Genomic DNA, 24,753 nt, shown 5'->3' on the forward strand with positions numbered 1-24,753 from the left:
AGCTCTTGGCAAACTGACTCTTCACCACAACCCCTCTTCTAATACATGATGACTTTAATGATCTTGGCCACAGCTGTAGATGACCTTTCTGGTTGGCCTCTCAATTTGGTAACTGTAAACCCTGTGTAAACCCCCCTTTCTGTGTCTAACCTCTGACTCTCCAAACACCCCTGTATGTTTTAGCTACCTTTCTCTGGAACCCCAACTCTAGAAATGTGTTTATTCTTCTGAGTCCATCAGCCACTGTTTTACTGTCCCTCATTTACTTTTATGCCCTCACTTTTGCCCAGCATAATCATTCATATCACTCCCTGACATATTCATGCTCACTTGCTATATTTGACCCTGATCAAATCTTGCAGCTGAGTGTGGTGGCAGAAAACACCCGGCCGTACTGACTGGGTTCACTATAAATTCATAATTGCTCACCTCAACTTGACCTTTAATGCTGCCTGACAATCACGATATGTTTCCCAAGTGTGTTCGCTCTTACTCCCTGCTACCTGACTGTTCTATACTTTTTTCTTTCTTTAGACTTCTTTCTCTGTTGTCACTTCTCACAGCACTGACAGAACTGAAGTAATCAGAAGAGAATTTCTATAGACTCCTGTCTTCCTATCTACCAATTACGTGAATCTGTCCATATAGTCTGTGTTCTCTCCTCTTGCTATCGTCTGACACAGTTGCTTGCTCCTCTCTTCTCAAAACACTTTCCTTTCCTTATTTGTCTTCTGGGACATTACACCCCTCTGTCTTTCCTTCTGCTTAGTCTCCTTGCCTGTCGCCTCTTCTCTCCCACGTCACTGAATGTTAGAACCTCCAGAGCTCACTTTGTTTATTTGTCTATCCATACTCACTAAGAAATCTCATCCAGTTTCATCTTTAAATACAACTTATACGCTGATGACACACATCTATGTATCTCCAGAGCTCTATATTGTAGATGTCAACTTACCATTGCTGCATAGATGTCTACTGTGCATCTCAAATTTAGTAAGTTCAAAACTCAGCTGCTGATATTTCCCTCACCCCTACTCCTAATCCTTCTTGTAGTCTTTTGATCTCAAATGATGTTTATTATCCCATTCTTTCAGTTTCACAGGTCAAATACATCATGCAGTGCTTGACTCTCCTCTCTCTTCATATCCTATCACTAAACCTTGTCACGTTTTCCCTCAAAATACCTCATAATTCAGCAATTTCTTAACAGTCTTATTACCACCCCCCTGGTCTAGATCACTATCAACCCTACCTCAATGATTGCAAGAGATGCTAATTTGACTCCCTTTTTCTCATTTAACCCCATTCGGTATATTCTCAACAGAACAGCCAGAGTAATCCTGTTGTCTTAAACCTTCCAAAAGCATCCCAGCTCCCTCCAAGTAGAAATCAAAAAGTCCACCCTGCCTTGTAGGTCTCTTGCCTGAATTGCTCTCCTTATTCACTCCTCTTATTCACGTGTCTTCAGCTGCATTCTGCTCCCTACTGTTCATCAGTCATGCTGGTGGTCTCAACCGGACATGCTTGTATTTGCTTTTCCTCATCCTCAAATATTCTCCCCCAGATGAGCAGGACCAGCTCTCATACTGTCATCATGTCTTTCACCAAAACTCACCTTGTCAGCGAGGCTACTTCTGGCTAACCTATCCACAGTGCACTCATATACACAAACTCCCTTGGCCATCCAATGCTTTAGTGTTCTTCTTAATACTGGTGGCCTTCTGGGGCACCTGCATAGCTCAGTTGGTTAAGCATCGGATTTCAGCTCAGGTCATGATCTCCCAGTTTGTGAGTTCAAGCCCTGCATGGGGCTCTGTGCTGGCAGCTCGGAGCCTGGAGCCTGCTTTGTTTCTGTGTCTTCCTCTGTCTCTGCCCCTCCCCTGCTCACACTCTGTCTCTCTCTATCTCTCAAAAATAGATGTTAAAAAAAATTTAAAAAAAACAAAACACTGATGGTCTTCTAACATACTATATATTTTAATTCTTATTCTTTTTGAATTGTCTGTCCACCACATGTTACCTCCATGAAGACAGGGGGTCCCTGTCTGTTATGTTTCTAGTTGTACCCTCAGTACTTGATCAGAACCTAAGTAGGTATGCAGTAAATATTTGTGAAATGTAACAAAGAATTAACTGCTGAAGATTTTATTTTCCACATAACTTTTAAGTGGATAAAACCACATTAAAGATTGGTAGACTGTCAGAGACACATGCCACACATCACCCCAGATACTGCCAAGGCCTGAATTTCTTCTACACTTTGCCCTTATGCTATCTCCCCTCCAATGCATAAATACCTTCTCATCACCCTGCTCTTCTAAGCTCATTTCAAGAATTTTTTAACATAAAAGCAATAATTATGGGCAAAGAGTATTCAAAAAACAAAGAAAGTATATTAATAATTTCAGAATTGCATACTTCTGCCACCCCAAATCACAAGTGAAGACTTTGCTGTATTTGGTTCCAGTTGTCCCTCATTGTTGAAATCACCTTCCTTGTTGAGAATATCAGGCCTTCAGCACATTCTGGCTTTTTATCCAGACACAGTTTCTACTTCTTTGAATGTAATGACTTCCAAGCTGGGTACTTGGTCAACAATTATTCCCTAGTCACTGTATTTGCATTGCTTATTAAGAAAAGACTCTTTTTTAATGGGCAGATGTTTTCTAATTTAGTTTCTGCCCTAATTTGACGTATTTTTTCTTATAAGCTTATTTATTTAAATTTTAAAACTGAGTGTCTTACCTAAACTGATAATCCTCAGTGAATTACCCTCCTATCTTACATTCCTGCTATTGACCTTCTCTGACAATTAAGACTAACGCTGTTTTGGGCACCATCAATGATGATAAATTTATATTATTTTCAAAATTTAAAAGCTGGAAGGTCATTGGCACATGATCCACATTTGTCTCACACTTTTCAGCCCTTACCTGACTGCTTTCTCCAAGTCCAGTTCACGTCTCATGATAGGAAAAAGGAATTCTAGAATTTCAGAGCAGCACGGATCTAAGAGACGATCAATATATCTTTCTCTCCTTGATGAACCCACTTTACCCTCCTTCATCCACACCCCCCCCCCATTTAGAAGTAAAGAAAATCTTGCAGAGAGATTAATTGAGTGGCATTGGATACAAATAATTTCAGCATCAGCCATCGCTTGTTTTAAATATCTAACATTGCCCTAAGAATTGTGAGAGCCATCTGAATTGCCACACAGTATCATGTATTCATTCACAAAAGATGTATTAATTTCTGTTTTGCCTAAAATAGCATAATTATGAAATTAAATGTTCTCTTAGCTTCCCTCAGCACCTCACACAGTCTACCATACATTTAGATGTCAAGTGGAGATTATTTTTCCCTCTGCTACCAACTGTACCAGATATCAAGAACTGACTTTGCTGTGTTTCACAACCTGGAAGTCATGACTGAAATGTGGACTTGGTCTTGTTGTGTTTTCGATATGCAGAACGGGCTGTCTCCACTTCACATGGCTGCACAGGGGGACCATGTGGAATGTGTGAAGCACCTGTTACAGCACAAGGCGCCTGTTGACGATGTCACCCTAGACTACCTGACGGCCCTCCACGTTGCTGCACACTGTGGCCACTACCGTGTCACCAAACTCCTTCTGGACAAAAGAGCCAATCCAAACGCCAGAGCTCTGGTAAACCTGACCTAGTCCACATTAACAGAATAGAGACTGAGATCAGTATACCGTAGTGATTGATCAATGGTGCACCAGCAAAGTGTGGTTACATATATGAAGTTAATTCTGCTAAGTTTGTTGCCGCCTACAAGTGGCCTGCCTACCTCATGCCTTCACAGTTTGCTATTAAATGATGGTGAGCAAGGATAGATTTAGGAAAACACCAAGGTACCATTTCCACAACTAGCAAGCTTCAGATAGATATGAAATTTCTGTAGTGGTAAGCACTTTTAAATGGAAAATAGAAGTTGAAAATAGGAAATCACAAAATAAATTCTAAACACCTCTATGCCAAGTCAGAATGAAAGTGTAGAAAAGTTGAATGTTATTAATCTCTATTTGGGGAAAAAATGGTTTTAAAGTGCTGAGTAGGTTTGACCATGTTAAGACAGGGTAAAATGTAAGCCTGCAAAGAGTTCACTTAGAGAATTTCCTTACTGACCTGATTCCCCAAACACAGTCTAATAGAAAAGTGATGCTTAGCACTTTCCTGCTTCAAGAAACATTTCATGTAAACTATTATGGGAATTGGTCAAGAGAAATCTACAAGAGGCTGTCCCTAGAGCAGCATATGTATTTCCCAAGGTCTAATATTGAATAAATCTTCCTTGCTTCACTTATATTCTAACAATAATCGTTGGGAGTATTAGGCATGTACTAATTTATGCCTCTTGTTTCCTAATTCTCAAACTAAAAGCAAGCCTTTATCCTATACATGTACATGGTTTATGCCAGTTAAATTAGTCTTCAGATAATATTTAAAATGAGAGAGTGCCATGAGAATTATTAAACAATAAATCTTATTTTTATTAGAAAATTTTCCATTGGAATCAATTTATTCCTAATTGCCCAGGAAGCAAATATATTTTTAGGGTTATATGAAATTATATAAGGATATTTATTTTCTTATAAGGAGGAAAATACTCACTTTCATTTGGATAGTGGTCAATAAGCTTATAAAATATTACACTCATAATTAAAAATCACTTAAGTGCTACACATACATTTGGCTATTTATACCTGGCTTACTACATAACTTATAAATGGGAAGTGACTTGAACATCGTGAAGAATAATAAGTCATTAGGTTAAGTAAGACAATATGCTTTCTTGAGAACTGCTAGTGTAGAAAAATATTGACTGATGATCAGTCCCCATTCGGACAAGCAAAGTAACTAACTGGCAGAACAGACATAGCCATTCTGTATGTAGGGATCATTGTTCAAATGATAATTGTTCAAAGGGATAATTGTTCAAATAAAATTATAATACTTACATATAAGGGTTAAGCATGGGACTAATTAACAAATTTTTATGTAATTGCCCCCAATTCCTACACATTGCCTAGTTTGGAAAGTTAAAAACTGTCTTAGAGACATCTCCACATTCATTTGCCTCAGAGATATCTTATTCCACTAATTCCAGAAATTCTCCATACTTGTCTTGAAAACATTCAAGAACTTAATAATCGTATCTTTATAAAATGATAAAATTGAAAATGTTTTAATGTAAGAAATATAACTTCTGGATATAAAATATTATCAGCATAATGATTTCTGCTAATACACAACAATTCCTTACAAAAATTTCTTAATGGAAGATATATAACTTTTGGATGTAAAAATTATTAGCATAAATAATGATTTCTGCTAATTTGCAACACCCCCTGCCTGAAGATGTTAGCGAAGCTGAAACATTTGTTGTAGAGGCAGTCATGCCTGTAGAGTTTTGAAGTCAAACAGATGAACAGTTTTTATGCCCTAAGAAATGGTCTTTCATCAGAAAAATAGATGTTTACCTTCCATGCACCTTCAAGCCATTTCATCACCTGACCAATCAGTATACTTTAAAACATCTCCGAACTTCTGGTAAGGAGGCCCATGCAGTTTTCTTTACTTTTGTTTTTCTCTGTAACCACACGAATAGAATTCTATACAGGCCCCCCACATATAAACAAAGTTGGGGGCCTACGGGAGCACACACCACTTTTCTTTCCAAATTTCCAACACCTACAGCATTTGAAAAAATGGTAACATTATGTGACGATGTAACATTATTGCCTGCAATGTGCCAGCATGGAGTTGCGTGAGGATCGTTTCTGCATGTTTTCAACTAACTTGATTGTCTTTTGCACAGAATGGTTTTACTCCACTGCACATTGCCTGCAAGAAAAACCGCATCAAAGTCATGGAACTGCTGGTGAAATATGGGGCTTCAATCCAAGCTATCACAGAGGTAGAAAAATGTTTCAGCTTGTCACGAAACATTCCTTCTCTTACTCCTTCTTTCCCTTCCTGTCCCCCATCTTCTGTCCTCTTTACTCAAGTGTTATTTATCTGAAGAAGTCCCCAAAGCCCCCACTGGTGCAGAGGAGTAAAACTGCTGTTGCTTTGTTTCGCAGTCTGGCCTCACACCAATACATGTGGCTGCCTTCATGGGCCACTTGAACATTGTCCTCCTTCTGCTGCAGAACGGAGCCTCTCCAGATGTCACTAACATTGTGAGTATGGCTTGGGTCAGAATAACCACAGGGAGAAGGAGCGAGAGGAAAAGAGAGTCTGGATGTGTGTAGGGATGTCCGTGTGTATGTCATCATAGGTAGAGCAGCCGAGTTTTGAGAAGAGCCTCCATAATAACAAGTTATTAAAATAATCACCAGACCTTCGCTGAGAACAATTGTGTTAGAAAATAGAATGTAAGCTGTGGAAGCTGTTTCAGCTTCCTGGTGCAGATGGATTAAACATGCATCGTGAATCCATTTATTAGAACAAAATACATTCTGAAAGCTCCTCAGAATGTGAATGAATGATTGGTTGGAATAAAATCTTAAGGACACATTCTAGTTGCTTGAGTGAATTGTAGTCCAGGTAATTTTGATTGTCATATGAAGTCAGTACCACAATGACTCATAGCAGATAGTTAACCAGAGATAGACCCATATTATGGATTTTCATTTGATATCAGATTCTTCCTCTTTCAATAACATGGACTTTTCATTTTCTAACCTCACTTTGATTTTTCATTTTGATTTCATTTTGTTTGCTAGAGTGGAGCCTCTCTTACCTGAAATAATTATACCATTATGACTTTTTCGTGTATCTTGAAATGAATGTTGATCTCCAGACGTTTATTCTGCCAGGGACTACTGGATGTCCCAGAATTCTTCTGCCTAATCTGAATTAGGATTTTAACTTCCAACTTCCTTATGTTTCTTTAATTTTCTTGGAGTCTGCCACTTTAAACTTTGATCGTTGAATGCAAAATTTCTCCTTACCCTGCACAAGGTGTAGTCAGTATTTAGAGCTCAACAGGGGGCCACTGGAATATTGAGATTTTTTTTAAGTATACGATAGAGATAACTCTCCCCCAATAAGCATCAGTGCTTATTATTGAGTCATATTTTCAAAAGCAATTGATTGACTACCGTTGTTAAATTTTGGTATATCATTCCATTTGAGTTGTGAAACAGAATGTTTTCATTTGCATTCCCTCTCACTTTCTCATGTCTTTGCATTTTACACACTATTTCTGTGCTAAGTTTCTGATGCATGGACAAAATCCATGTGAGATGAATTAATTTGGTTTAAATATTATTTAATACTCTCTCTTTATATTATTTCCCAATTGGAGCATAAAACCATTAAATCATTGAAATATAGTCTATGTTTATATTTCCCTAATTATAGCTTATTGGTCCGAAGGTAATAATATCATAAATTAATCTTTAATTATTCCATTAAGGATAAGAGTAATTTAAAAACATGCCAATTTGAGTTTAATTTCTAGTTACTTCTTAGAACTTTAAAAGTAATCAACATCCTTTTTCTGTGCAGAGATGGTGACCACCTCTCTTTTTTAAACTGAGACCTGTATGAACCAGTAACTTTCAAGGAAAGTGCTCTGTATATTTTCCCACTATACTGTATTTTCCGTATTTACATTTCAATGCCTTCAGGATCAAGGAACAATGGTGATACTGTGTTAAATTATGTTATCATAAGAGTAACATATATAAGTATATTCTATGTGATGCTTTATTGAAATCCCCTAGGTTAATATTTTTGAGGGGAGAATTTTATAGAATCTTCAAAGAAACTCCACATGAAATGGTTGTGTGATTCTATGGCCACTGTTAATTTGTTTCTTAACTGACCAATTCCAAACCATTTGATGGTTATGGATTTATTCCATATTCATATGCTCCCCTCTGCAAAAAAAAAAAAAAAGAAAAGCACTATGTAGGCTATGTGTAGATTTTCAAATAAAAATAAATAAAATATTAATCAAAACAATAAAAAAATGCTCGCATCCTTTAGGCTGCGAAATCCCAATTTCGGTAATTGTAATATCAAACTAAACTTCAACATACCAGTCACTATAAAGTTCACTTTGTTTTATCTTCTCACTTGTCTCTTACATACTCTTTCCCTTCAGTTCCCTCAAAACAAATACTTGAGAGGCACCTGCTAATGTAATCCTCTTAACATGTTTCCTAGTTGTTTTTTTGTTTTTTTGTTTTTTGTTTTTTTTTGTATTAAATGTCCTTCAGGGAGCAGACACCATGTAGATAGATAGGGTTATCAGATAAAATACAGAACTCCTGGTTAAATTCGAAGTTCAGATAAATGACAAGTAATTGTTTTTAGTATAAGTATGTCCTGTGCAATAGTTGAGACATATTTATCTTAAGATAATTATTCATTGTTTGTCTGGAATTCAAATTTAACTGGTCATCCTGTATTTTTATTTACTAAATCTGGCAACCTACATTTAGAGGAATTTCATTTCTCTAGCAGTGGGATGCCTGTGAACTTGTGCATTCTCAGGACATGAGGATATAACTACTGGATCCAAAACTCTGTGCAGATGAAGAAACTGTGTGAACCCTGACTGCCTGCGCGCTGTGTGAGAGTTGGTCATTTCCTGACCCCAAAGTACCCCACCCTTGGAGCCTTTGTGTGTTGCCTGAAATCCTGTTGCATTTTTGAATGTAATGCTGTCTGTTGTGCTTTGATGCTTTCCAACTGATGCAGCCAAAGTGGAAGTCAATGTAGCTGTCGGCCAAATCAGTTTTAACAACTGAGAAGAGGGGCATGAAAAATTTAGTACCTGCTTTGGACATGAGCATACCCATTCTCTTGCCAGTCTTGTTTTTGTCTCAAAATTCATTCCAAGTGTGAGATGTACCAATAACTGAATCACGCACAGATATTATTATTGCAAAGCTTCCTTTCCGGAAAGCTCACAAATGCACTTTGCACTTTAAAACCTGGGAAGTGGAACTACCAGTTGTAATACATCCATAATCCAAAGTATCCGTTGACAACCATGGGAGTCGAAAACTAAGCACTTTGGGGTCTGTCCAGAGTATGGTGTGAGATATTACCAAGTTTTCGCATATAAAAATCAATGAGTTCACGCCAAAGTTCACACTTTATATTATGTTTAAAAATTCCCCCCAGTACTTGAGGTGAATTAGTTTAAGATAAAGAAAACAAGGGTGTTGAATAAGATGAGGTACCCAACAATCAAGAAATGGAAGTCATTAAAATAATATACGCCTTCTTTCATTGTTTTGTTTATACTTATGTATAAACAAGGGTAATATAAATATAAAAGGGTTAGGGAAATGTACAATAAAAATCAAGTACCCCAGAGTCATTAAATAAGAAATGAACAAGACCATTGCTTTCAATTGGAGAGCCGTGTGTGTATGTGTGTGTGTGTATATATATATATACACATACATATATAACTTTTCTTTGAACATAGTGTTTAATATTTTAGATTAGGTTTTATATCTAACTCATTGATTTTAAATATATAAATATCATAAAAATAACTCATTTTAAGTATAAAATAAAATAAGGTTATTGGAAATATTAAGACTAGTATTGGAAACATTTTACATTCTGAAAACTCCTTATTGATAAAGTTTGGCTTGTAAACTAAACATATAAATCCATCCATAAGTAGGAACTCATGACACCATAACTTCTTATAAGGAAATTTATTTTTGTCTTCATTTCTACTAACATTAGTAAAATTGCTATACTTCTGTTAGTCTTAGAAATAGAATAAAGATACGAGGGCTTTTTGTGATTGTTTAATAGTTAGATCTTAACTTCATCTATTTAGAGACAGGTTAAGTGATATAGAAAACAAGTTTGAAATCGTGGGTGTCCAAAGAGGAAAAATCTTGCCATACACCCAAAGGTTAAGGACAAATATTGCTATTCCAATAATGTGTTTTATGAGACAGCACACTTCAGATGCATTTACTTTACAAAAGTCAAAACTTGTCATCATTAAGGCCATTAGAAGATAAGTGAATCATCAATAAAACAGAAAAAAAAAATAGAGTAGACATCCAGGTTAATGCTTTCAAAATCAAATCATTTGAAATGAATTTTTCATAACTTCATAAGGAATGGGTCTCTGATACTAGGAAATAAAATGAACTGTGAGCTATGTGCCAAACTTAAGTTGTGCAAGGAATCAGAAGAAATGATTCACTGGAATTTGTCAGAAATATGCAATTACCACAACCAACTTAAGATCAATTGCATTTCTTTGGAGTGGTTTACTTTACATAGTTGAAATCAGCTTTATTTTCTAGAACAGTTGTGGTGACTAGAAGTAATCCCTTTTATTCCAGTGTGTTGGTTTTTTATAACTATAAAATTGTTTGGAAGAATGAACCCCTGCCTTCTTCAGAACAACACGGGGTTTTAAAATACGTTGATTAAAACAAACAAACAAAAACTCCTCTCTCACAGGCAGTACTTAACAAAGTTTTCGATGACAAAAACCCTTTCATCTAACCATCATCCTTCATGCTGCAACTTAAGCTACCATTTCCTGACAAGTGTGCCCTATCTTGATGGGGCATGAAAACACTTGAGGAATGACCTGATGCCTGGTGCTGCCCACCTCAACAGATGAAGCTGTTAACAGTTGCTTTACTCATCTCTTGGTAGTTCTCTCAAATAACCGTCTATAATTAAATATGCTCATTAATAATAAATAGGGGACATCCGGGGCCAATCACATTTCTTATGTGAATAGCCCTCATCTAGCCTCACAACACAAAGACAAATTGAATGTAAAAGAGTTTATTTTGGAAGTAAATTTTGAATTCTGAAAAGGAATAACTTATGTATAGTACAAATGATGTGATTTTTTTTTTTTTTTGCACTGTGTTGACTTGATCTAGCATGTAGAGTTTCTCCTTAAAATGGGGTCAAGTTGTAATCACATAGTCAAGTGTGACAATGACAGATTTTAGGTTTGAAGGATAAAAGATAACACCTAAAGTATTTTTTTAATGTTTATTTATTTATTTTTGAGAGAGAGAGAGAGAGAAGAAAGGAAGGGAGGAGGAGGAGGAGGTGGAGGAGGAGGAGGAGGAGGAGGAGAGAGAGAAAGAGAAAGAAAGAGAGAATCCCAAGCAGGCTCTGTACAATCAGTGCACAGCCTGATGCAGGACTCAATCTCACAAACCATGAGATCATGACCTGAGCCCAAATGAAAAGTCAGATGCTGAACTGACTGAGCCACCCAGGTGCCCCTCACCTAAAGCAATTTAAATTATGCCAAATTAACTATGAAGTTAAACCTCAGGGTATACCGGATTTTGGGGTAAGTTCACTTGTTTGTCATGGACTGAAAAAAAAAAACCTAAAAAACATTTGTTTTATCCTTATGAAGATGGAGAAGATACAAAACTGTATTGTTTCAGACTAAATAATTATGAAATAATTATACCTTTTCATAGATTTCCTAAACCTTTGGATTGATTGCTGAATTTCACAAACAGGCACATTTTCATCCTTGACCATTCAGAGCAGTGAATTTACTTATGACTCAATGGTCTCTGTTTCCTGGCAGCGTGGGGAGACTGCATTGCACATGGCAGCCCGGGCAGGGCAGGTGGAAGTGGTCCGATGCCTCCTGAGAAATGGTGCCCTTGTCGATGCCAGAGCCAGGGTACGTGCTGGTGCCGGAGGTTCTCTCCTACCGCGTGCATGAGTTTCACCTTTATGACGGAATGCTATTCTTCATGTCCCTGACTTGGAAATGCCATGGATTGTATGCAAAAGTATCAATTCAATAGCAGTTTTACAGGCAAAAAAGGAAATGGTATAGTAAATATACACAATGGGAAATGCACCCCAATTTCAGAAACATTAACTTTGAAAAAAATGTATAATTTAGTCTCTAAGAAATATAGCATTGACTAGCCTAATAATTTTTTAACCTATGGAAACACTTTTACTTATATCTCTTTTCATGAATTTAAAAAATTTACCGTATTATAGACATAGTATGCGTATTAAAATATATTTCATACCATAAGCCAATCAAATTGCCACAGACATTCCTTACTAGTTACTTACAGGCAAATTATACTCAAAGTTTTAATGTTGTACATTTATCTCTATTATTTTCCTCCTTTCTATCATGAATTATACTTTTCTCCTTACTATGATTTTACGTATTTAGACAGTCTGCACTTCTGTGATTCCAAGTAGAACAGTTGGGGTCTCGAGGTTACTTGATCAGATTCTCTTGTTTCTACTTGCTTCAAATCCCTTCACAGCTTGATTTTTCCTTCCTTCCTTCCCTTTTTTTTTAATTCACTTCCCATTTGCTTTTCTCACCTTCTTCGTCTACACTGAATATGCTAGTAATTTTTTATCAGTGTACTATACCTTCAATTTCCTTTTTCACGTCGTTCCTTTAATTAATTAATTAATTAATTATTTTGCACTAGCATCTTTGGGATTCTCTCTGCTTCAATATTTGAAGTACCTAAGCTAGAACTCACTTCAGCTTGACTTGTACCATCATGACTCCCTTTTAGAAATGGTATTGTATTAGAATGAAAACATCTGGCTGGAGTCCTTACACATTGTTATTTCAGGCAAGTCATTGCACTTCTAGGTCCTTAAAATATAAAGGTTGGACTTGAAACTCCTTTGCAGACTTCCTTAATATTCTCTGACTCTATGAACTTAATAGAATTTTTTCTACAGACCTTCATGAAAAATACAGTGAAACATGGGCAGCCTTAACATTACTCTTGTCCTTCTGGATTTTATCTGCCTTTTTATCCATTGTGTGAGCAATGTAATTTATGTTCTTTGGTAATCATCATTGGTATTTTATGTTCTTATATATTTAGAGCTTTTGTTATCCAAACTGTATTCTTCTCTGCCTTGGCACTTTTCTTGTTTCCTCTCACCCCCAAGACTTTTTTTTTTTTTTAAACATTCATTTATTTTTGAGAGAGAGAGTGAGCACAAGTGCCTACGAGTGGGAAAGGGGCAGAGAGAGGGGGAAAGAGGATCCGAAGCTGACTCTGTGCTGACAGCAGAGAACCCAGTGTGAGTCTTGAACTCACCAACTGTGAGATCATGACCTGAACCTTAGCTGGATGCTTAACTGACTGAACCACGCAGGCACCCCTTCCAAGACTAGTTTTTAAGAGCAGTTTTAGGTTCACAGCAAATTGAGAGGAGGTTACAGAGATTGCCCATATACTCCCTGATCCCACACAGGCATAGGCCACCCCGTTATCAACTTTCCCTATAGGAGCAGTACATGTGTTAGAATTGAGGAACACACATTGACACATCATAATCCCCCCAAGTCAATAGTTTACATTAGGGTTTACTTTTGGCGTTTCACATTCTGTGGGTTTGGACAAATGTATAATGACATGTATCCATCCTTATCATACAGAGTAGTTTTACTGCTCTAAAAACCTTCTGTGTTCCATCTATTCTCATTTCCTTTCAAGCTTACCTGGCATTAGTTATTAAAAATACACACACACACACACACACATATATATATATACATACATATATATATATATACATACATATATATATATATATGTATATATATATATATATACATATAGTTAATCAATGCACTCTGAGTATCATGAACTTCAGTATTTTTACCAGAAATGTGGTAATATTTTTAGTAAATATTTGTAATCCATATTTAATAGTAAAAGGGTTTCCTGTTTATCTCTCAAAATTAAACTGCTTAATATCTTTCTATATTCAAATTTAATGTGTTTTATTTATTTTATTTTATTAGAGAAAGAGAGAGCACAAGCAGGGGAGGGGCAGAGAGAAAGGGAGACACAGAATCTGAAGCAGGCTCCAGGCTCTGAGCTGTCATCACAGAGCCCGATGCAGGGCTCGAATTCGTGAAGCACAAGATCATGACCCTAAGCCCAAGTCAAACGCTCAACCAACTGAGTCACCCAGACACCTCTAATTTATTCTATTTTTAAAGGAAATTTGCTTATTTTCATATATCTTTGCCAATTTTTTGTGTTATCAATTTAACCTGTTATTCATCACCTTATGCTTTTTTGGGTACCATCTGCAACCCCTTCCTCAAAAACCACGGGCTACAGACTCTTTACTGTGAAATATTATAACATTTATGTATGTGTTTATTTTTACACGCAAATTCCATCAATTCTATTGTTTTGCTTCTCTTTTGCAACTATGTTTAATGCCATGGTCTACATATATAAACATCTATAATTTTTTATTCCTCCTTATTTAAGTATCACATTTTATGACCCTTTGTTTGTTTTTTCAACTCCACCACCTACCCTAGGATGCAAGTGAAATTCCTTTCTTATAGCATCCTTCTGTGGCGGACAGGAGAAACTGCCATAGCCTTATATAAAGGCATGCTAATGAAAGGTCATTATGCATGACATCACCTGGGGATCTTGTTAAAATGCAGATTGAACTCAGTAGGGCTGGGATGAGGCCCAAAATCTGTATTTCTAAAAACTCACAAGTGATGCCCATGTTCCTGATCCTGGGATTATGCTGAGCAGCAAGAAGTTATGGTTTTCCTTTTCACATGTTCTATTTTAAGTTGTACTTTCACCATGAGTTTCTATTTTTATTTAGCCCTTTAGGTTTCCCTGGAAATCTTTGATTTAGTTAACATTTGTACAGCGGTTTATACTTCATAAAGTATTTTAACACAAATTATCTTCTTCAACACACAGAACAACCCTGTGTTGTAGAGTGGTTTAGAGTTCTAAAATTCAAAATGTTGCCGTCTTACCTGAGGTCATGGAATTAGAAAGGATGAGAAAAAGGTTCCTCCTTGGTTCTGTGTCTTTCTCCTAGGTTTTCTCTGCTCACATCATTATCTCCGTTTCAGATGTAAAGGGAGCCCTTATCTCTTTCATCTAAGCAAACAACAGGATTCTAATTAGTCACATTTCCCACCTGTGCTGTTCACTACGGCCAGGTTATCTTATCAAAGCCTGGGTTCCATGCCCATTCAAGAGGCGGGATGAGATGATTGGCAGTCCCCCCAGAGCCACGTGTAGTGTGGGATGTCCCCTTCCCCCAAAGGAGGGAGGGAGGGAGGGCTCTTCCCAGAAGAGTATTGAACAGAAAAACCAACATCTATCTGTTCTGTTTTACCTGCTGGTTTCCCAGCAAGCATACACACATGCCTGCGTTTCTGAAAACTCTCTCTGTTAACCTAATACATTGCTTTATAATTCACTCTGTGTCAAAGGGGAGATGGTCAGCAGTTACACTCAGGTACTACACTGAACTCCAAGGGCAAGTTCTCTGGATAGTCTATACTTCTTAATCAGGTTTGGAAATAATATCTCCTGGTTATATAATCATGGCACTACTCCTAATTTATAATGAAAGAAAAATCATGTACTCACAACAGTATCTCTCATTTGAAAAGTGCAAGCGGCATACTCTCTTCAACAGTCAAGAACGTAAGGCATATTTTGCTGGACAGACTGGGGAGCATGGACTACAGTGGCATAAGTTCGTCAGTCAGTCCATATGCTTGCCCTCAGACGCTGCTCTCATCAAGGTTCTTCCTTGTCCCGTATCCTCCATGGACATGACCGAGAGAACCCCTGGAGCCTGCCCATTGGGGAGCTCTCTTGCTTTAGGTGCCCATGTTCTGTTGGCATTATATGGGGGGCTGACATTTGCTTTAGGGATTGAGCAATAAGAAGGCCCCTAGGCTTAAACTCACTTGAAACTTAATTCACCTTAAAATTTTAGTCAGCTCCCAGTTGATTAGGTTCCTGGGAATCCTGTTAGCTAAGAACTAATAGCAGAAATTTTATCAAATCTTTGAACCTTGTCCCAGCCATTACTGTTGCTGACCCTTGGTAAAGGAGTTGGGGCTCAGCAAGTCTTCCTAATTTGGGAAGACTGTAGCCTGTGGTAGTAAGGCAGAACTCATCTCTTCCTGGTCCAGGCTGTATCACAGTCAATGACACTTTATGATGAGGGAATAATTATTGCCCCTTATATTTGAAAGAGGCCTAGAGGATCAAGCTAACCCTCCCCCCTTTTAAATCTCTTTCCATCAATATTATTTTCTGTGCTTTCCCAATTCTTTGCCTTGGCTTGAATTAACTTTAGCTCGGGACAGCAAATTCAACTCTTGCAGTTCAACAGGGAAATAAATAATTCTGCAAACCTTAGAGGTCTTATATCTCTAGTTACCATTAGGAAGACTTTCTAACCAAATTTGTTTGTTCTTCTCTTTTTCACTTTCAGATAGGACTTACCAAAAGTTGAAGAAAGTAGGCAAGACAGCTTATTTCTTAAACAAAAACAAAAACAAAATGAAGGGAACAAAATCAAGTGCCTGAATGCTCTGTAGTCTGAGAACCAAAGGATAACTTAACCAAATACTTGGCTGTTACTAGCCCTAGATTAAGATGTCCTCATTGCCCCAATTCTTCCACTCCCTCATCAAGAACACCTTTTAGATTATGTCACTTGCAGTACCCCCCTCTATCAAATTGTTGGGCAGAAGTGCAAGAAGGGAAACCCGGAAACAACAGATATTCATGATAGCTATTCTCAAGTTCTTCAGTTCTTTTATTGTTGTTTTGCTCTCCATTTATCCTCATAACTCAGTTTTCCCCATTTGTCTAATTTCTCTGCTATATATTTAAAAACAGTTGTATCTTCTGAAGTGTTGCAGTCTCCTTTCCTATTGAGAGTCGCTTCATTCTGTTAGTTTCCTCAGTGGCCAATGTAACTGTGTCTATTTCTGTAGAATGTATAAAGGAATAAATATCTTTTGAATCCAATGCCTGAGTTCAAGTCCTGTTTTAATAGCCTGGTGACAATCCTGGAGAACTACTTTACTTCCTCTTCATCTCAGTTTTCTAGAAAAGGATACTAATACTACATTTTACGCCTTCTTTTCAGGTCTTTTGTAAGAATAGGATCAAGTATGCATCATACCTGAAGGAAGTTTATAAATTGCAATTTTTCAAAAAATTCCAATTCTCTTACTAACATACTTGTATTATTGTTATTTATTATTTACTTTTCACCACCCTGAAATTCATACAATGCTATTTCCTCTCATCCTGAATACTTCTTTTTTCTGGTACTTTAAGACACTGCATTTATTTGAACAGCTCTTCCCCCACTCTATTATATCTTTTTTCCATTCATTCTTAGCTCAGTATGCTGACCCAGATTTTCCTTCCTCACTCTGATTATGACATGCCTTTGGACAGATTGTAAAGACATACCTTTTTTCATCACTAAGATTATACTCAACTTTCTTTTTATAAGAAGATGGCTTGGCCTGGTTCTCTTAACACTGAAATGAAAGCATTTTTCTGACTACACATTAGAGTCAGGTGATTTCTTGAGCCTCCTCCAACCTATCCTCCCTATTCGTAGTACCAACTGTGTCTTCTCTGTGTTTCTAAATGGAAAGCACTCGGCAAATAGTTAACCCCATTTGCTTCTTGCCAGAGTTCCATTTCATCTTTGAAGTCCTGGATCCAAGTCCCAGAACTATATGCAGTGTTTCCTGGAACAGCATTTTTTTAAAAAATCAGATTATGATATCTTCTTTTTATGCAGTCCCTACTTGAAGAAAATGACCAGCATTTGTATCCTTGGCTTGTTTGAGTTAAGTAAGAACAGTTTTCCCTGGATCCCTTTTTTTTCCTCTGGATATAGTTCCCAGAATAAGTACTGTCTCTTAATGAAAGCTTTTGGATGAGAATCTAGGTCTTAGGCCTCTGGACTAGATTTTTTTTCTTACTCAGAACCACGAGTTGGTTTGTATTTAAGCATTAGTGGGGGCTAAAGCCTTAATGAGTTGAGAAACATGTGGGTGTGCCCTGGAAACAATGACCAAGTTCATGAAAGTACATACTTCTAGAAAAGTCTAAGGAAGATTTTGTGACCAAACAAGTCACCTCCATAACAAAATATACCATAAATCATGGTCAGAGTAGTAATAATATCCTTTTGGCTAGGCACTACTAGAAATTCCAAGAAGGCATCAGGAAACATCTGAGTGAAATATGTCATCAGTGAAGTTTGGCTTGTTTTGGCACTAATTTTTTACTTGACTTGAGTTGTAGGAGGAACAGACGCCTTTGCACATTGCCTCTCGCCTTGGTAAGACAGAAATTGTCCAGCTGCTTCTACAACATATGGCTCATCCAGATGCAGCCACAACAAATGGGTACACGCCCCTGCACATCTCTGCCAGGGAAGGCCAGGTAGATGTGGCATCAGTCCTCTTGGAAGCAGGAGCAGCCCACTCTTTAGCTACCAAGGTAAGGGGATGGCTCCATGACAACATGGACCGGGAAGGATCTGAGTCAGGATTCCTCTGTTCTACTAGATAGAGTATCAAGAAAGGTAGATCTCCTTTAGGCCTCTGACTTCTTCCTATTTAAATATTTTAGATTCATTTTCTAAATCATCAAAGGGGATTGTGAAATTCCATACCATACCTTCAGTAAAGAGTGCTAGATTCCATCTTTCTAGTTAGTATTGTTTCTAATACAGGTATCTAGTGCTTTAACTGAGATTATTTCCATAGAGCAAGGGCCACTTTCTCTTCTCTTTCCATCATAAAATGTATAATGTAGTCCCAAGAGAAAAAATATAAGATTCTCAAATACACTGAACTAGTATTACTAATGAAGAAAAAAATTGCATTAAATTGGCAATACTGTATTTGCTAAGAGCTTTAGTACTATCTAGAAGTTTACCTCACTTGATCTTGCAATTTTCTAACTGTGGTATCAGCCAGTTATCATTCCAATTCTGCTCTCTAATATTTATAGGCTATATTCTTGCCTGGGTATGTACAGTCTCTAAATAGAGCTGTGCTAGAAAATCGCTTCATTAGTTGTGTATTCTTTGTATATGCCAGCCTGAATTTGACTTATGTTCGGAGTTTCATGCCGGGGAAGAATAATTTTTCTCCACTTTATACATCCTATTTGAAATTCACTCTGTGGATGTGACTTAGAATAAAACACAAACACACTCAGCTAATCAGTGCTAAAGAAATTGGATGAGTACAGAAGAGTAGGGAAATGAGACAAGTTTAAAGCCTACCACAAGTGTGTTGTTTGCAAGGCAAAACAATTCCCATGAGTACAGCAGTGATTCATATTATTTAAAAGACATTTTCAATTTACTCATAGTAAATAAGCATAAGTACTACATCTGAGGGAGAAGTATGAACTGGAGTAGTATTGTTGCATCTGTTGTACTAGCAGAAGGGGCAACCGCTAGCTATGACTTAATCTGGTTGCCTGCGGCATGTTTTCAATGTAAGAAATTGATACCTATTCAAATGATGAAATCTGAAGAGTTGCCAGGAACTTAAAAGTCATTTTTTAGAAAAACCCAAACCCAGAAACTAAGCAACAAACTACTAATAGCAACAACAACCACCCAAGAGAGACCCAAGAGAGACTGTCTCGTCAGATGAAGGTGGTAAATAATTTCAAGTATCTAAAATATAGAAATAGAGAATAAAATATGGTGCCTTCCAAAGTTGTTTAGGATTTCAAAAATATGTCTAGAGCAATAGTAAAGTGCAGCAGTCAAATGGAAGGGAGTATTAAACTGATCAGTTTAACAGTGGAACTCACTGGGGTTCTGATGAATAGTTGACTCATCATCATTAAAGCTGTTGGAGTGTTTATACATATCAGAGGGTAAATGAAGTCCTGATGAGGTTAACATAGGGAAAAGAAGGAATGTGTGACTTGAGATGCTTTCCAACCTCTATTTTGTGATTCTACATTAAAGATTCTGTGTAGTTTTGTCTGGTAATAGGTTCCAAATTTATAAAGGGGCTGGATCACTCTTCCAGCAGGACTTTAAGGGTAAGGCATTTATTTTTCTTCCTTACCACATGGTTTTTTTCTCAAAGGATTCTTCTTCATCCTGATTGTCACCCCAACCATTGTGTGCATTGAGCAGACGGAGCACATTAACAGTAAATGTTGGCTTAAATGGGCTAGTGCAAGGAGGAGGAAATACTTCCTATGTTTGTCCCACATTTGGAGAAAGTGAAAGACTCACTCTCCTCCAAGGACTTATTAGTGCCAAAGGGTTCAAAAAGAAATAACAAGAAAAACAACATCTTAAAAGTAATTTGTGTGGTGACACTGTGAACGGGCAATATTGTTTCTGGGGAGATACTCTGTATTGCAACGAAGGCTTAAATGGTCCCAAGGATAAGCTATATCTTACACCACCTACCGCAGGCACATTTACTTTGTGTGTTGTACAGGCCCTGGTCAGCTTTAGAATTCTCCCACTCCACTGTAGTGCCAGAAGAGCATGTGGCTAGACTGTCTGGCCAAGAGGATGGATTTGAGATCATGGTGTAGGAACTGTGCCATCCTTGAGATCTGAGCCCAGCGACTTGGCTGTTTTTGTAACACACTGCTAATTACAGAGAATGGCATTAGTCAGGCACATAAGTCATTGAATCTATAAACATGGGTAAGAGAGCATTCTTTTAAAAAAGCTTTACACTGTGGTGGGTTTAAAAGTCTGATGTCAATCAGCTCAACGTTGTGCCAGAAGTAGAAGTGTATTTTACAAAAGGAATTGGTCTTTTATACAGCGCAGGTCTTCTGGGAAAGGGGATAACAGGATGGGAGGTGCTTTTTAGTAGTGAACATTTTTTTCTCTGTCAACCATTTATCCTGCTATTTCTGCAGAAGATACAAATCAACTGAATCACAATAATAATATTTTTTTTTTACCATTGCTGTTGAAATATCCTAAAATTTAAATGAAGAAATTTGGAATTCAGGTATTATAAAGAGAAGGCAGCTATTGTCTCAGTCCTATTAATTTTAGAGACAAGAAAAAGCCAAGCTCCCGTCTACATCCTGCCCAACTCACTAACGAGAGCCATTTTAGGGACACTGGTAGCTTTTATAAATCCCAACCCCATAAAGTCAAGTTTCAGTTTCTAAGCCCTCAAAATAAAGTTTGTTTTGTTCAGTCTATTAAGTCAAACTCTTGTGCGTTAAATTTCCTTCTTTTTTTCTAGTCCTTGTTTGTGGCTCACAGATTTAATGCTTCTCATTATTTCTCCCAAATAGAGAGCCCCGATATAGTTTGCTTAATATGTTAACAAATAAAACAAGTTTTGTTAGGAGTCACAAAAATAAATATTACATTTTACTTTTGTTCTTCACATTCCAGAAAGGTTTCACTCCCCTGCATGTAGCAGCCAAGTATGGAAGCCTGGATGTGGCAAAACTCCTCTTGCAACGCCGTGCTGCCGCAGATTCTGCAGGGAAGGTAAACGTTTTTACTAATACGTGACATTTTTCAATTAGCTATAACCGCGCCTTGGATAAACCTCATTGGCTACGATACTGCCACTGCGCAAAGCTAATATGTGACATTTTTGTAACTCAGTCAAGTTGGAAGCTTTGGAGATCTGTGCTTCAGGATATTTTTCCCACTCTCCTGAAAGGAATATGAAAGCAACTGATGAAACTATGCCAAATAGACATGATGGCTCTCTGTCCGTGACCTGTCCACATACACACCAATTTAGAAGGCATTTAAAGCTGTGCCTCCAATGTATGTTCTTGTCACAACAGGGCCCAGAACATCTCTAAATTTAGAAGAGCCCTTGCAATGTTAACGTAGTAATTCTTGCATAGCATTTTAGACTTCTTTTTATGGTGGATATCAAGATAACCTGTGCTAATTTAAGCTCAACCAAGCGTTTTCAGTTTTAGCTAAATTTCTAATATGAAAACCATTAGGCATTTATTTGATTTTTTTATTGACCATATTAATTAATTAACACGGACTTAATATACATCGGTTTCCATGCATTTTGGTAGCTTCAGGGCAGCTAACGCTAATTTATTAATGCTGAATTTAAACACACCCTTTACAGAATGGCCTTACCCCACTCCATGTTGCTGCTCATTATGACAACCAGAAGGTGGCACTGCTGTTACTGGAGAAGGGTGCTTCCCCTCATGCCACTGCCAAGGTGAGGACCGCAGAAAAGGGTTTACAGATACAGGGTATAACTATAATCTGACCGCACGTGGGAATTTTTATTTTTTTAAATTTTAATTCCAATATAGTTAATGTACAGTGTTATATTGGTTTCATGTGTACAATATAGTGATTCAATAATTCCATAAATCGCCCAGTGCTCATCATGACTAGCGCCCTCCTTAATGCCCATCACCTGTTTCACCCATCCCTCACCCATCTCCCCTCTGGTGACCATCAGTTTGTTTTCCATAGTTAAGAGTCTGTTTCTTGGTTTCTCTCTCTCTCTCTCTCTCTCTCTCTCTCTCTCTCTCTCCCTTTTTTCCTTTGGTTGTTTGTCTTATTTCTTAAATTCCACACATGAGTGGAATCATATGTTATTTGTCTTTGATTTTGCTTAGCATAACACTCTCTACCTGCATCCATGTTGTTGCAGGGAATTTTTTTTTAAACACATGCTATGGTATAATTGCAAGTAGTTCTAGTGATAGTAGCTTTTGATATTGACTTTTTAAAAAATTTTCTACCAGTTGCTTCCACAAAGTCGTTTAAGATTTTTTACCAGTCAGTATAGATTAAGGGGATGTGCCTACGAACCAATAGAGATGACTCTTATTGCCAACACTCTGTTTTAGAAACTGAAGTTTTGAATTTTGAGAAATGAAACCTCATAAAGGCAGATAGGTTTTTTTCTTTTCCCCTGTAAACAGCGTGTTCTCCTATAACATAACCTTTGAATTGTTCATTCCTTTAGACTTCAATTTTTTCATTGTGGTATATGTAAGACTCTTTATTTCTTTTTCTTTAAATAGTTCATCCATGTCAACTATAACATACATCCTTTTAAGTCCCTAGGCTAGGAATTCCTTTTTGGTGTACATGTAGCACCAATTTCTGAGATGGTCCCAACTAAGACTTGTACCTATGGATAGGGCATCTTTCGCCATTGGAGCTGTCCCTTATTTACACTGAAAATACACATGAATGTCATATGATACATAAAGTAATCATTGTACCTTTCATTAATTCATTCGGCAAACATGTATTGAGAACATATTAGGATTTATTTAAAAAGAAAAAGTATTTATTTTGTTAGGAAAATAGTCATGTAATGTTAGATGACACAATAAAACAGCGCAACCACCGTTTATTAGCCAAGCACTGTGCCTACCACTTTACATGCAATATCTCATTTAAATTCATAATAATCCTTTGAGATTGGTGTCATAATAATTTCTATTTTACAAATAAAGAAGTGATATTTGAATAGGTTAATTTGTTAAAAGTCACATGACTAAAAAGCAATAGAGCTAAGATTTGGCCTAAAGCAATTTGACTTTAGAACCAGCACTCTTTTTTTTTTTTAAGTTTATTTATTTATTTATTTATTTATTTATTTAGGTAATCTCTACACCCATCATGGGCCTCAAACTCACAACCCCAAGATTTAGAGTCAGATGCCCAACCGACTAAGGCACCCAGGCGCCCCTAGAACCAGCACTCTTAACCACTAGGTCCACTGTGTCCCAAAGCAGTAGAGAGAGAATTAGTCTACTTCTATTATACAAATATGTACATATGTACTCACATGTCTATTTAAATTACATAGTTATACATATATAATAAAATGGGATACATTATATAAAAAGTATACTCTGTATAATATTATATATTTCATATATAAGTATGTTACATATAAATATACACAACTTTGTACATATAACTACACATATGTCTACATATATATTTATACATTATATATGTATGCATATTTTATTGGTACAAATATACACTAACAATAAAATACTTAAACTATCAAAAAAGGAGGACAAATATTGATAATTATGCTTATCATTCTTATTCCTTGATACTCTTTTCTTAGTAATCTCATTAATTCTGTATTTATTTGATGTCTTTCTTCCTGCTAGATTATAAATACTTGAGGACAGTAATTATGTAATATTCATTTACATATTCCTGAATTACCTCATACAGTATTATGTGGGTTCTCAATACATTTAAATGAAAGAATGAAGGCTAAGAAACTATTTCAATGGAATAAAAAATATCTGCTCACTTAACATGCCAGTATTTTTTTCATGAACTTTCCAGGCTGGCCATTATCAACATAGATATGAAAGATTTCATCAATACCCAACAATACTTTAACTCTTCCTATGTATAAAGAAAGGATTGTGGTAAAACATTGTTCTCCTCCCAAAGAGACTCTCAATCTACTTGGGAGAGAAGATCTAAATTATAAAATAATCTGTATGGTTTTGCCAGAGAGACAAATATATCCCTGATCTCTAGCCTCTATGGTGTATGGTCATAGCCACATGCATGGAGTCCAGAAGACCAGGTAGAGCAATCCTCTGCTCTGGAGTTCACAGTAGGATGGGTGTTCAGGAGACTCCTCTGGCATCTTCCACTCATCCACCCCCGCCTGTCAATGAGCATGAGTCCTCTGGGACTACTCCAAAAAGGCTTCTTAGTTTGGACCTTCACTCCCATCTCCACTTTTTTTTTTTTAAATTTTTTAATGTTTATTCATTTTTGAGGGGGAGAGAGAGAGAGAGAGAGAGAGAGAGTGAGCATGAGCGGGGGAGGAACAGAGAGAGAGAGGGAGACACAGAAGCTGAGAGAGAGAGAGAGAGAGAGAGAGAGAGAG

General features: G+C 37.0%; 1 protein-coding gene and 1 pseudogene across 2 annotated transcripts in view; one reads left to right on the forward strand and one right to left on the reverse strand.

The window, feature by feature from the left end:
• The window catches only part of ANK2 (ankyrin 2), a 254,755-nt gene that overhangs the window by 119,475 nt on the left and 110,527 nt on the right, over positions 1-24,753 (forward strand). Inside the window, exons 10-16 of one of the 2 annotated variants that reach the window (XM_049631065.1) lie at positions 3,473-3,670; positions 5,848-5,946; positions 6,113-6,211; positions 11,602-11,700; positions 18,155-18,352; positions 21,264-21,362; positions 21,976-22,074. In XM_049631065.1, the coding sequence (XP_049487022.1) occupies positions 3,473-3,670; positions 5,848-5,946; positions 6,113-6,211; positions 11,602-11,700; positions 18,155-18,352; positions 21,264-21,362; positions 21,976-22,074 (891 nt within the window). Of the gene's footprint in view, positions 1-3,472; positions 3,671-5,847; positions 5,947-6,112; positions 6,212-11,601; positions 11,701-18,154; positions 18,353-21,263; positions 21,363-21,552; positions 22,075-24,753 lie in introns of those variants that run through there. The other variant, XM_049631064.1, reaches the window with a different exon arrangement.
• On the reverse strand, positions 21,376-21,457 carry LOC125924038 (uncharacterized; annotated as a pseudogene).

This window comes from Panthera uncia, chromosome B1 (assembly GCF_023721935.1).
Source record: "Panthera uncia isolate 11264 chromosome B1, Puncia_PCG_1.0, whole genome shotgun sequence".
NCBI lineage: Eukaryota > Metazoa > Chordata > Mammalia > Carnivora > Felidae > Panthera > Panthera uncia.